Here is a 12,619-nt window from a genome sequence, read left to right as displayed (position 1 = left end):
CCCGTCCTAACGGCCCCGTCTCTGGATGCCCGAGCAGAGCGGGGGCCGTTGGGCGGTGTCACAGGGTGCCCGAGGCCCCTGCTGCCTCCCCTGCCGTGTACCCCTCACCCGGGAGGGAACGCGGGGGTGCCTGCGTTGGGAGTTGCCTACGTCCCCCCGCAGCGATGCGGTGGCTCTGGGACCTTCTCGTGGCTGGCGTGGGCCGGGGCGTGTGTGCCAGCGTGGACACCCACGGCTCTTGTGCGTGGGATAATGGTGCCTGCGTTGGCTGCCGCGGCGTGTGCGTTTTTCTTCTCTCGGTTCCCTGAATAGTTTTTCAGTGTCCGTGCTGATGGCTTTAAAAGCACCAGCCCGGCAGCTGCTGTTGTAGCGGAGAGCTCTTTCAGGGTCACGTCTGCCGAGCGGTGGGTTTGCGGTGCAATTACCTGTGGCGTGCATCGTTACCCTTTTTCCGCCGCTGCCTGACGCGTCGTTTCTTTCCTCTGATGCACCTGCTCAAACATTTCTGGCTCTGGGTTTGTGAGAGGAGCAGGACGGAGGTGGATGCAACGTGCGGTAGTTTGGGTATAGCTGCTTATTAGGTTACTTGAACAGAAGACAACGAGGCAGATGCTAAAGCTGCAGAAGTGAAGAAATGCCTGTCCCTTAATCCTCTCATCACTTTCTAAAACAGATGAGAAGAATGTTTAACTAAGGTCGCTTAAAAATAGGATTTGAATGAGGAGGTGGGGGAGGGGGCGTTGGAGCTGAGGGTACAAGGCTTTTCTTGCCAAAGAAGCATTTGGTTTGTGTGTTTGTAGGGCAGTTCGGTGATGGAGCATCCTGCCATAAGCTTACGCGTTTAACTGCCTTGCTCACCACGCCCTGGTGGAAAAATGCCTGTCCCTTAATCCTCTCATCACTTTCTAAAACAGATGAGAAGAATGTTTAACTAAGGTCGCTTAAAAATAGGATTTGAATGGGGAGGTGGGGGAGGGGGCGTTGGAGCTGAGGGTACAAGGTTTTTCTTGTCAAAGAAGCATGGTTTGTGTGTTTGTAGGGCAGTTCGGTGATGGAGCATCCTGCCATAAGCTTACGCGTTTAACTGCCTTGCTCACCACGCCCTGGTGGAAAAGGGCTGGCAGTCTCGATGTTATGGCTTTTCTCTTTCTTGTGGCCTTTTTGTTATCCTGCAGAGGTCTGTTTCCATTAATAAAAATTCCTGCTCAGTTACTTATTTTGTGATCTCTGTTAGCAAAGATTTGTGCAGCTGGAAACTATGAGTCACCAGATCTTCATTTAGTGACTCCTGGCCTTACGGTCAGCCAGTCGCTCCCTCTGCTGCTGTACATCTGATGCAGCTTCCATGATTGCAGTGCAGTTATCTTCATGAATATCTTGATATACCCCGTGGTAAGAGTATATAGATCACTTTTAACCCCGAGAATGTATTTTTTAGCAAGGATAACTTTTTGTAATCATTCAGCGTTCAGTTCTTCCCCTTTTTTCTGCCCACCAGCTGGTATCTTCTGAGTAAGGAACTAAAATAGCTATCTGAGTTAGTGGGTGCGCTGTTTCTTTCCAGGCTAAATCCCGTGAGGCTTTTGCACTAATTGACCATGAATAACAAATTGCCTTCCACGAGGCTAACACTGTGTTAAAAGTATTTGTCAAAATTAAACTGCATTCTGTTCTAATAGACTCAAATCTGGTGCATTGCTTCAAAAAGTGATGATTATGCACACTTGGGGAAAGAGTGTGTTAATCTCACTTATTGAACAGCTGTGGTAGTTTTCATTTGACATCTGATGACCCAGAAATGATTTGCAAAGATGGGAGAAAACATTTATCTCTGCACACAGGTGGAGAAGCTTACTTGCAGAGGTGATATTTTGAACTCTACTTTCCTCCTGCCTTCCTGCTCATCTGTTACTGACATACATTAGTGTTGGACTTGGGACTGAGCTTAAGTTTTCTGAATTTCCATTTTCAACTGCAATTTTGTTAGACCACAGCTGCGCTTTTTTTGGTCCATTTTAGATAGCCGCATCTGTAAATGAAACTAGCTTATTTTAACTTATTAATGTCTTATTTGAAACAACATCTGCTGCAGATTCAGCTTGCTGTCTCCACCAGGTCTCATTCACCTGTTGCAATTCTCATTAGGGAGTTTATTTGCTGCTCTGTCACTTTCTTTAACAACTTCCCTCCCTCCCTCCTTTTTTGTGACTCAATAACAAAAGTTATTCCTGGAGCTGCAGTAATCTGGTGGATCTGCAGGAATTAAGGAATAACATTCCTGTAAACTTCAGCTTCTTCAGAAACAACCTGTGTGGAGCTATTTTAGTATTTTCAAATAAAAGTGAAAAATGCAGTGTGTGTGTGTATGGCATCATGTGCCTTCAAGCTATACCCAGTGTTGATATATTTTAAACCTGTACAGCAGCATTTTAAGAAGAGAGAGTTTGTGCTGTGTCCCCCCCCCCCTTTTTTTTTAATTTTACACTTGCCACAGTTCTAGTAATAATAATTTAGGACATTACAGCATTTTAAGAAGGGAGAGTTTTTTGTGTTTCCCCCCCCCCCTTTTTTTTTTAATTTTACACTTGCCACAGTTCTAGTAATAATAATTTAGGACATTTTTTTATATGGTGTCCTGAGGATGGTCACACTCGCAGAAATGTGCTTCTAAAAGACTGGTCAGGTCCCTTTAAAATAAAATGAAAGTGAAAGCTAACCAGGCAGGATTTTGAGCTCTTCAAAAATCAGTTAGTGCATTGTATGCAATCTAAGTATTTGGGGTATTTGGGGTTTTTTTGTTGTTTTTGCTATGGTCATGCTTTTTTCCCCTCTTCTCTGTTAAAGCACTGAATAACAAATTACAGAGTTGGAGAGCATTTTTATAAGTAGTTGTTCAGTTTATTCGCCTGTCCTAGGTTAGGACCAAGTCTACCTACACAGGTGACTTTGTAGGCTGTTGTGGTGCTTATCTAACCTCATAAAAACAGGACTGTCCTGGGAACAGGCACTAGAAACAAAGGCATAGGCCTCTAGCTGAGCACGGCTCTGGCAGGCTCTGCACTTGCAGCCTGTGGGTGACCCATCTTCAGCCCTGTAGACCCATGAAGTGCCTGAGGAGTATGGCACTGGGCAGGGGAGGTGACATCTTCCTTCCGTCTTGTCTGCACAGCTGTAGTTGCAGCGCTGTGGTCTCCTGTGCTTTCCTGGGCTGGTGTGGCCATTCAGTCTCTCCTGGCTAGGCAGCCGACACGTGGTGTTGGGGATGGAGAGGGTGGTGTGGTGCGGGGGCATAACCTTCTCTCGTCTTGTGGGGCTTCAGCCCGGGGGTGAAGCTCGTCCCTGCAGCAGGCTACATGACCACGTCTCCATCTGCCTCCAAGCACTGTGATATAAAATGCCCATCCATGTGCATGCCTGCTGGACATATGTGCTCAGCCTGACTAATGGTTGGGCCTGGGGACGTGGAGGGAGCTCGCATCATCTCACTTCTGTTGAGCTGCCAGGTTTGGCAACCCTCTGCTGGTGTGCTAAATGCCTCAATGTAGGAGTAACACCAGGTATTCATAAAGCAAATTTGTGTGTTACACTGGCTGGTGGGTTTCTCTTAATACTTCCTGCTCATATTAGTACAAAACCACAGGGTTTTTTGCTGGTTAGATTGTCATGTCATGCTACCATATTCCTTCTCACCAAAATAACTTTCTCTTGTTATGCACGTGTCTAATACTTTCTGTATTGCTGCAGTTGGGTCGGGTTGTGACATACCCGATATGGCTAATCTACACCACCATCCTGAGGCTTTTCAAGAATCCCCATCCTGCGATTACTCTGAAGGATCCTGAAGTGAAGTATGCATTGAGGCTGGTTGATAAGGAGGTAAGTGCATGTACAGTACTGAGCATGACCTCTCCGTGGATACTGTGAAATGCTTATAGCTTCTTAAATCTTGGGTAATGTTGCAGTAGGGCGAATACTTGTATTTTAAGGAAAGGACTTCTTTATAAACGCTCCTTGCCTAGTATAACTGAGTTCTGCAAGCAGTTTGTTTCCAAGCAAGTTAAAGTGGAGAATGCTGCTTTAGAAATGACCAAACTCGTAGTTTCTGTCACGTGTGTCTCATGTCGTGGAGTACATCAGCAGAAATTCCTAAGCTCTGCACTACTAGATTGGCTATGAGACGGAAGTCATGCTGTCGGGCAGAGCAGGCAGTTTTTTCATGGTCAGTAGCATTCAGCATAGTAGTCGTCAGAACTATGTTGATACTGATTCCTGTTATTGGATTTATGTACTCGAGTGTGTTACAGGAAGAAAGGTGCTTAAATGATGTAGTCCTGACAGCACCTGAGCTGTCTCAGCTTCTCTTTCTCTCTGTTAAAAGTAGAAGCCGTTCTGTACTTCCTGGGTTGCTCAACTGGGTTTTCAGAGGAAAGTCATGGCCCTTTCAGGGGTGGATCTTGCTATCAGAAGTTGGTAACTCAACTTGTGGGAAGGGGACCAAAGCCATGAAAGGTGAAAAGTCCAGATTTCCCTTGGATAAACTCACCATCAAAAGCACGAGATAGAAATCTTGGCTTTTCAGATGTGAAGTCACATCCGAAGATACTTTTAGTGTTGACTTTTGAAGTCAACAAGCTAGTCAGAAAGTTATGAGAAGAGTTTTGATGAAAAGGATTTTGGACTGGAACAGAGCTTTCTTTGAGGTATAGAGAGTGCACTGATAGCTTGGCTTTCATTTGTTCAGTCTGTCAAAGAAAATGATTGCTGTCATTCCAAATCCTGGTTTCGTGGGAACTGAAAGCTTCCCCCTGGCTTGGGCTGGGTGGCATTACTGAATTTATTTCCCATGTGTACTGCCACAACGCTATTATTATATACTCCCCACTTTCTCATGAGATCTGTAGCACGTGGTTGCAGGTACAGTCTGCCTGACCTGCAGGAGGGGAGGGAAGCTTGAGGCACTGCACATGCTTCTGACAGTCAAGCTACTTGCAGGTTTCTGCTGTAGCAGTTTGTAACAGAAGAGAATTCACAGCTCACTTGCTTTTTTTGCTGAATACTGATTTCTTTCTCACTCTGTTGTTATTTTTTGTACGCTTTTTTTAATCTTGGGATGGAGGAACAGCTCGTATATAACCAGGTCAAAAGCTGCTGCATGTGGTACCTTGATCAACTGAGAATATTTGACTGATGAATGTTTATAATTTTTTGCCTAAATGGGAAATGTGTCCTGGAAACAGAAGTTAATTTTGAAAAATAATAACTTGGTACAATAAGTGCTAGTAGCTTCTAATATCCTGCCAAAAATCTGGTGCCAACACTCTGATCTTTGGTATTAAACTTCTCAACATTGCCATATCCACCTGTCTGGGAAAGATGAAATTAGTCAGAGTCTTTCTGACATGCTTCAGTTTGTATTTTACAACCTATTAAATTTGAAATAGATGAGAACTTTAATCTAAAAACACCTGTCATTTCCCAAGTTAAAATGTTTTTGTGTAGAGAATCATGGCTCTCTGTGGTTGTGGAGCCTACTCGAGACATCTGTGTAGTTGGCTAGAGTTTACCTTCCATTGCAAGAGGAATTTCAGTACGCTGGTTTTACCTTGGAGTGTTGCTCCTTTTGCTTGCCCAGCCTCGCTAAAGACCCTCATATCTTTAAAGTTTCTGCTGTTCCCATGTTGGTATTTATCATTCCCTTTTTGTGACTATGAAGCTGTTGGTACCTTCACCAGCAGAGCACCAAAATTATTTGTGTTTAAAACAAAAAATGAACAAATGAACTCCCTGTTTTGGGAGTAGCTGGGGGTTGTAATTTTTAACATGACGTATTTTGATTATATAGTTGAGAGTATGGCCTTGCAGAAAGTTTTCTTAGTGGACTGTGGCCCAAGCAAAGGAACAAGAAGCTTCACCAGGAAGGGAAGTGGCAGGAACTGCTTAGGCCGGTTTCACAGCTAAAGAAAATGGACTGGTGATTGCAACGGAAAACTAAGTCGCGTGTACTGGGCTGCCATGCAGCAATACATGTATGTGAAATTTCAGGATTCCACAGTTACATAGAAACAGTTTTTAGGTGTCTGCAGTCTGAAGTTTGAAAAGCAGTGGTCTAGAGAATGCCTAGTTTGACATAGATGTATCTTAATGCAGCTTAGATTTTTGTGTATGAAAGCTGGAAATCGAATGTACCATTTTGTCAAGCTGTTGCAAGCAAAAGCCTTTCTTCCTCTACCCACTGTCTGCCTTTTACCCACCAGCTGAAACGTTAACATCTGCCCAAATTGAGCATGCCATACCTCCTGTCTGTTGAACGCAGAAGTAGGGGTCACAGGGCTGCTTCCTAGTGTTTAGCAGCGGAAAAAACTGTCATAATATAGTTAGGTGTGCTAATTTAGTTTACGCCTTAAAAAAGCCCACAACCTCAGGGCTTTTTTTGTAATGGTAAGCATAATTCATTTGTTGCCTTTCAGTGGCTTCAGCAAAGCACCAGCCTGCAAAAACTGCTCTGCAGCTTTGCATTTGCAGTTGCGAGTGTGGAAGACTCCTCAGCACCTGCAACTTGAGACAGAAACGCGTGCTGGTAGCTGGAGGCCAAGGGCTTCCAGGCGCTTAGGACAATACCAACTGATGGCATTGGGGAATGCTGTGGAGATGACCCCATGCTGGAAAGGTCTTCTGCATCCTGTTTCAAGGCTATCTTTAATTTAGCCTTGATGAATGACATGCTGAACGGCATGCTCAGTGTCTTGGCCATGTAATAGAGACAAGGCGTAGGCACGCTGATCTAGTTACTAGGAATTTCTTGAGCCTTTTAGTGTTTCTCACAATTCTCTTGTGATGCACCAAAATACTTGTGTTCAGATACCTTCGGCTAAGCTATCTCTACTTTAATGGAGGAGATGATTAACTGGGAATTCAGAACTTTGTTCTTTCTGCATGCTATTAAAGACAGCATCTTAAAATAAAGGATTATTGGCAAAATCCAGCTTTGAAGTAGTGAAGCTGGTGCTGAAATTTTCACGCAGAAACAGCAGCGGCGTTAAGTCCACGTTAGCTGTCTTTCTAGTGGAATTTTCAATGGCAGTTACTGTTCCTGAATAGACGTAAGTACAGAGAAGCCCTTTTTAGACTGCCACTCAGTTCCCTTCTTTCTTCAGCATGTACCTTAAAATGATTTATTGTGAAGAAAATTTCATCTGTGTGACCAGAACTTGTAAGTGAAGACTAGATGAACCGTGATGAGAAAGAAATCTGTCTCCATTTGTTACTACAAAAACAAAAAACAAACAAAAAAGAATTACAATATTTTATAGGATGTTTATGAAATTTTCTCTAGAAGGGATATTATGTCCCATAGGGCTTTAAAAAAAGAAAGTCATTGGATGAGGCATTAGGCTGTATGCTGTTTCTTTTTGTCTTTTTTTGCTGTCTTTTTCAATCCCATGAATGTGACCTGATTTTTAAGAGAGAAAACTTACATAGTATAAGAAATAACATTTTATTTACTCATTACCAAAATTTTATTCAAGGTACGACTTTCCTAGTAGAAGATTAGAATAATTATCCTGCATAAATTGTCATAATTTTATAATAAAGTTCTTATCTAAATAGAATGCTCTTTTCAATTTTAATTAAGGATTGGTTCAATTTTTATGGGGAAAATATTTTTAAGGCTCTTAGCATAGCAAAGGAGACCAGGCTGCTACTTCCTAATCTTCTTGACATCCACTACTGTCTTCTGAAATCATCTTCTACATTGAAATGGTTAATTCCCCTGATTTTGAGACATCAAAATTTTTTGGCCTTGAACTTCTGCATATTTAAACTTTAAATGAGAATTCAAGAACTGATTAATTTTTATCTTGTGGCCTTCTCACAGAAGGCAATGTAAATGTTCATACTGTTTAGAAAGTTATCGTTTAGTCTTAAGCTGCATATGAATATCTTATTAAGTTTTGCTATTCACATTCAAATATACATCAAAACAGTATTTGCATTTGTCTGTTTTATTTCTATTTTTACTTCTGTATTACTTCTAAAATATTTTGAGATAAAGTTAAGTTTTCAGTGAGTTTCAATGAAAAGTTGACCTCTGCAGGATTGCCGTGTTCAGAGGAGTTCATATTTGCACTGTGCAAAAATTTTAGTTAGGATGCTGCTCTCCCCTAAATATTTAATCCTGCAGGAAGCCACGCTAGCGTATTGGTTTTACAAGTGAAATTACAAACATTAAATCTCAACAACATGACTGATTGTTCCTTTTATTTTCCTCTTTCAGGAAGTTAGTCATGACACAAGAAGATTTCGATTTGCTCTCCCTTCCACAGATCATGTTCTGGGTCTCCCTGTAGGTACGTTCTGTCGTCCCTTGCTGAGAATCCAAGCATTATTAATTATACTACGAGAGATTTTGTGGGGATTTTTTTCCTACATTTTGAACTGTTGAATTTTGAATGCTGTCCACATGGCTTGAGCTGGTATTTAAAGCTTTGCAAGATTATCTTCATACTGTGAGTCATCTGCAGGGTTTGAAATCTTGTGTACTTACAGAGAGTGTACATCCAGCTTGTTTCTGTGAAGACAGTAGAAACAAACACTGGTCTTTACTTGTATTTTTCCAGTCTCAACTTCACAGTGTGTGTTATTCCCGTGGTGCTTGGTCTCTGTGGTCCCTTTCCATCCCCTGAGGCAGTGCTCTCATCTGCCTGTCCTCTAACACTTGCGGTTTACCAGATGATCTGTTCGCTTCTGAATTTGCAGCCAGTCTCATGGAACTTCTTAATCACCATAGGGTAGATGTTTCCTTAGGCCTTGCCATGTGGCGTGTTGCCTTCCATAATAGCTTAGTGCTATTGTTTCCTACTGCTTATATAAAGAGCGTTTAATTGTGACTTGTGTTTAATAGGGAATTCTGCTTTAACAACCTGTTGCAATGATCTGTGGATCAGGTGCTTTGTGGTAGTCCTCAGCACCTTTCCAGCATCGCAGTCCAACCATGTTTAGGTTCCCTCTTGTTTGGGATATGTTATTCTCTTGATCCTGTTAAGTAGCCATGAGGGCAAAGCTAGTTTCCCTCCCTTGCCCATAACGAACACTGAGGAGTGAGCTGTCTCACCCCTGGAATTGTTCTTGTCCTACACGCTAGCAGAAGGGAAGCTGTCTGGGGTGAATTTGGCCTGCTGGATGCCACGGCTTCCTCCAGTGTTTTAGTAAGGTCAGGGCAAATCAGCCAGTTGTTTCAGCATAGCTCGAGAATGCACGTGCCTGGCCCTGTACGGTCCCGGGAGCAGCATAGTCATGCTCCCAAAGGTGCTCTGCACGGGCTAATCTGTGGGTGACTGGGGGAGTGGTTTACTGGGCAAGACTTGGGAAGCAAAGAGAGCTGAAAGCTGGTGAGGGTGGTAAAAGCAGCTGGGAGCAGCAGGCTTGGCAGCTGTGGGGCACATACTGGCATGTATGTTTTGTCCAGCACCAGCATTTTGCTTTTGCCACCAGCTGGAAAGTTACAGGAAAAAATGCGATTCACTCTGAGGGAGAGTGGGATTGTGCATGGCCCTGCGCAGAGGCTGCCAACTGCTGTCCTGTCAGGGTGGGGTAAAGCTCCAACAAGTAAGAGCATAAGGCGTGTTTTCCCTTTGGGAGGAGCACCTTTCTTGGATTTGTGCCAGTTCTTGTGAGACATACCCCAGCAGTGGTCCCGTCTGACCAGGTTCACAGTCTGCAGTGGTCACCACGCTCTGTTCCTGGAGGGGAGGGTGTGGCAAGGCCAGCCCTTGCCTGGAGGAGGAACGGGAGGCTGCTGCTGCAGCTCCCTTCAGGTCTTCCCTAGCAGGAAACATGCGTGCTACCAGATGTGTATAGGCTTTGCTGAGAGGGTTATTTGAATCACCCTTACGTTATGTCCGTGTACGGCTTCAAGTGAGTTATGGTTACTCATTTCCCAAGTCACCAGGTAGCACATCTTCATTCACCCACTGGTTTGCCTCACTGGCCCTCTGGCTTGGCAAACCAGCTCCCGGTAAAATCCCCTCTTTGTGTTCCCGTAACAGGCGGAGGAGCTGCATTCATCTTCAGAGATAGTTTGTTCTGTTGACCTAGTGGTGACAAAATAACAAAAACCAAATCCCCCCTAGGTATTGTTCACTTGGGTCTCTTCAGGGTTTTGAATTTTATAGGAAAACCTTTCAAAAGAGTTAATTTTAGGGTTTTTTAATCAAAAATGTAGACATTGAGAAAAGAAACTATTGTAGAGAGTTCAGTGAATGTGTGACAGATTGAAATGTGATCGCTACATTCAAATGTTAAGCTGGAGGAATAGCAGGGTTAGAAAAGTGCTTTATGTCTAGGCAGCCTTAGCAATGGCAGCTAGATGACCTCCTGGTAGACATGAGCGATCTGTGGTCAAAGTAAGAACAGTTATAAATTCAGTTGTAACTGAACTGTAATGGTTTATAACTAACATGTTAATAAAGAGGTGTGAACAGCACTTGACAGTTTTCCCCTCCTGTGTCCTTTTTACTTGTCTGTACGGGAGAGACATACCGCATCTTTTGCAAGATCTCACTTGCAGTTAGGGCTTTAGTAAATGTAAGTGCATGAAGCTATCAGAACAGATATGATTGACACATAAAATTAGCAGCGGAGTTGTCTGCCCTTCCAGGTAGAATCTGTGCGTGGTTAACAACTCTGGCAAGGTGTTACAATGTCAGGAAAATGAGAGAGGAAAAAGTGGTGCCCCAAAACAAGGTAGTTAGGAGAACTTTGAGACTGTGTTTGCAGTCCACGCCAACTCAGTACATCCACTGAAAGAAAAATCTTTTGAAAGCAAACTGCTTTTTTTCTTCCCTGCGTACAGGACAGCATATCTACCTGTCTGCACGGATTGATGGAGCTCTGGTTGTTAGACCTTACACTCCAGTTTCCAGTGATGATGACAAGGGCTTTGTGGATCTTATTGTCAAGGTGAGAATGTCATGCTCTTTTACCAGGCTGGGCAACTTGTGAGCCCACCTTTACACTTGCAGTGCTATCTGAAGTCTGCTGTGCTGGCTTCTGTTCAGGTATGTGCCACTGCGGACTTCCCCTATTGTAACAAGTGATCTGCAATTACCTACAATCCGTATGGCATTTTGTAAGCACTTCTTTCGTGAGTGTGTCTCATGAGATGCTGCATAATTTTCTGTATTTGCATACTGCAATTTGCCAGAATCTGTGTAGACCTGCAGATGTTCACACACTTTTTTAATCCTTCTGAAATAAGGAATTAACCTTGCCTGAACTGTCAGCTTCTTCTGAAGCTAATGTAATATGGTCATCATGATCATTAAGAGCGGTGATCACTATCGTTACTGATCCAGACAGTGTGGATGACTGATTTAATTGGCAAGAATGTGATTCTGAGTCTTGTGATAATGTACTTTTGTTTTGTCTCTTGGCAGCTAGACTAAGCAAATATATTTAAAACTGACAGGAATTTAAAACCTGAATATCTGCACTGGATTTCCTCTTAGAATTTTACTCTTAAGTTTTTTTCTTCTTTACAACTAATAACACTTTATTAATTTATTGTGAAACTAGACGTGAATTTGCCTTTTACTACCTGCTTATCTTCATGAGCATGGCATTGCATGCTGAAGACATGACAAGGGAAGAATGTAAATCTTTGGCTCGGATAGAAACGTTTCACAAGACTCCTTCTTCCCAGTGTGGCTCTCCATGCATGCAAATGATGCTGTTCTTGTAAAAGTGTAGCTAGTCTCAGCTTGAACTCTTTCATACCCATGTGATTTAAAACAAAAAAAACAGCACAAGTTCCAGCAACGTAACTACACCCACTGATACCTGTTGGTGAACCATTGAATATTCAATTAGTTGGTATCCACTTTTTTTGTTACTCTAACTTTGAGGTGCAAACGGTTGGCATCCCAAGAAGAAGGTTTGGGTACATCCCTTTGCAACTGAGCTGTCAGGGATCTTTCTCAGAAGTTTTTGTTTGAAATCACAGTGACTTTTTTTTTTCCCCTTTTGAACTTGGGTGTAAATCATGTTGATTATTTAGAGATGTTTTCTATGTTACAGAAATACAATGGAGATAATTGCCAGTCTGTGTCCAGTCTGATCAAAATTGGGGCAAGAGTGGCATTTTAATCTTTTTCAGAAAACTCAGTGCTTCTCTTTTATTGTCAGTCAAATCTGCATTGATAGTATTTTTTTAGGTAGTAATTGTGTTGTTTGCATGAGGAGTATGGGTACCTAAATATTTGAAGGGCAAATGCTCATCTTTGAGCTGTGAGATTAATTGCTTCATTGTTATGTTTAACAGATCTACTTTAGAAGTGTCCATCCAAAGTTTCCTGATGGAGGGAAGATGTCTCAATACTTAGACAGCCTGAAAATAGGGGATACTATTGACTTCAGAGGACCAAGTGGCCTACTTGTCTACGAAGGAAAAGGCAAGGCTGACTCGGAAGATTAAATTTATCCAGAGTAAACAATACGGAAAAAACATTATAAAGTAGTAGTAATACTGGTCACAGTTTTTTCCAGCTGGGTTCAAGTCTTTACAAAATCATAGAATAGTTTGGGTTGGAAGGGACCTTTAAAGGTCATCTAGTCCAACCCC

The 12,619-nt window shown here is 42.7% G+C and overlaps 1 protein-coding gene across 1 annotated transcript in view; it reads left to right on the top strand.

Moving 5' to 3' along the window:
- Nucleotides 1-164: 164 nt before the first annotated feature.
- LOC103898744 (NADH-cytochrome b5 reductase 3) overlaps nt 165-12,619 on the top strand; it is a 21,221-nt gene continuing 8,766 nt past the window's right edge. Inside the window, 6 exon segments of the mRNA XM_019471982.1 lie at nt 165-263; nt 3,570-3,727; nt 3,729-3,876; nt 8,276-8,348; nt 10,853-10,959; nt 12,320-12,449. Coding sequence (XP_019327527.1) covers nt 165-263; nt 3,570-3,727; nt 3,729-3,876; nt 8,276-8,348; nt 10,853-10,959; nt 12,320-12,449 — 715 coding nt within the window.

This window comes from Aptenodytes forsteri, unplaced genomic scaffold, assembly GCF_000699145.1.
Source record: "Aptenodytes forsteri isolate BGI_AS27 unplaced genomic scaffold, ASM69914v1 Scaffold241, whole genome shotgun sequence".
Classification (NCBI taxonomy): domain Eukaryota; kingdom Metazoa; phylum Chordata; class Aves; order Sphenisciformes; family Spheniscidae; genus Aptenodytes; species Aptenodytes forsteri.
This window is presented reverse-complemented; position numbering and strand designations above follow the sequence as displayed.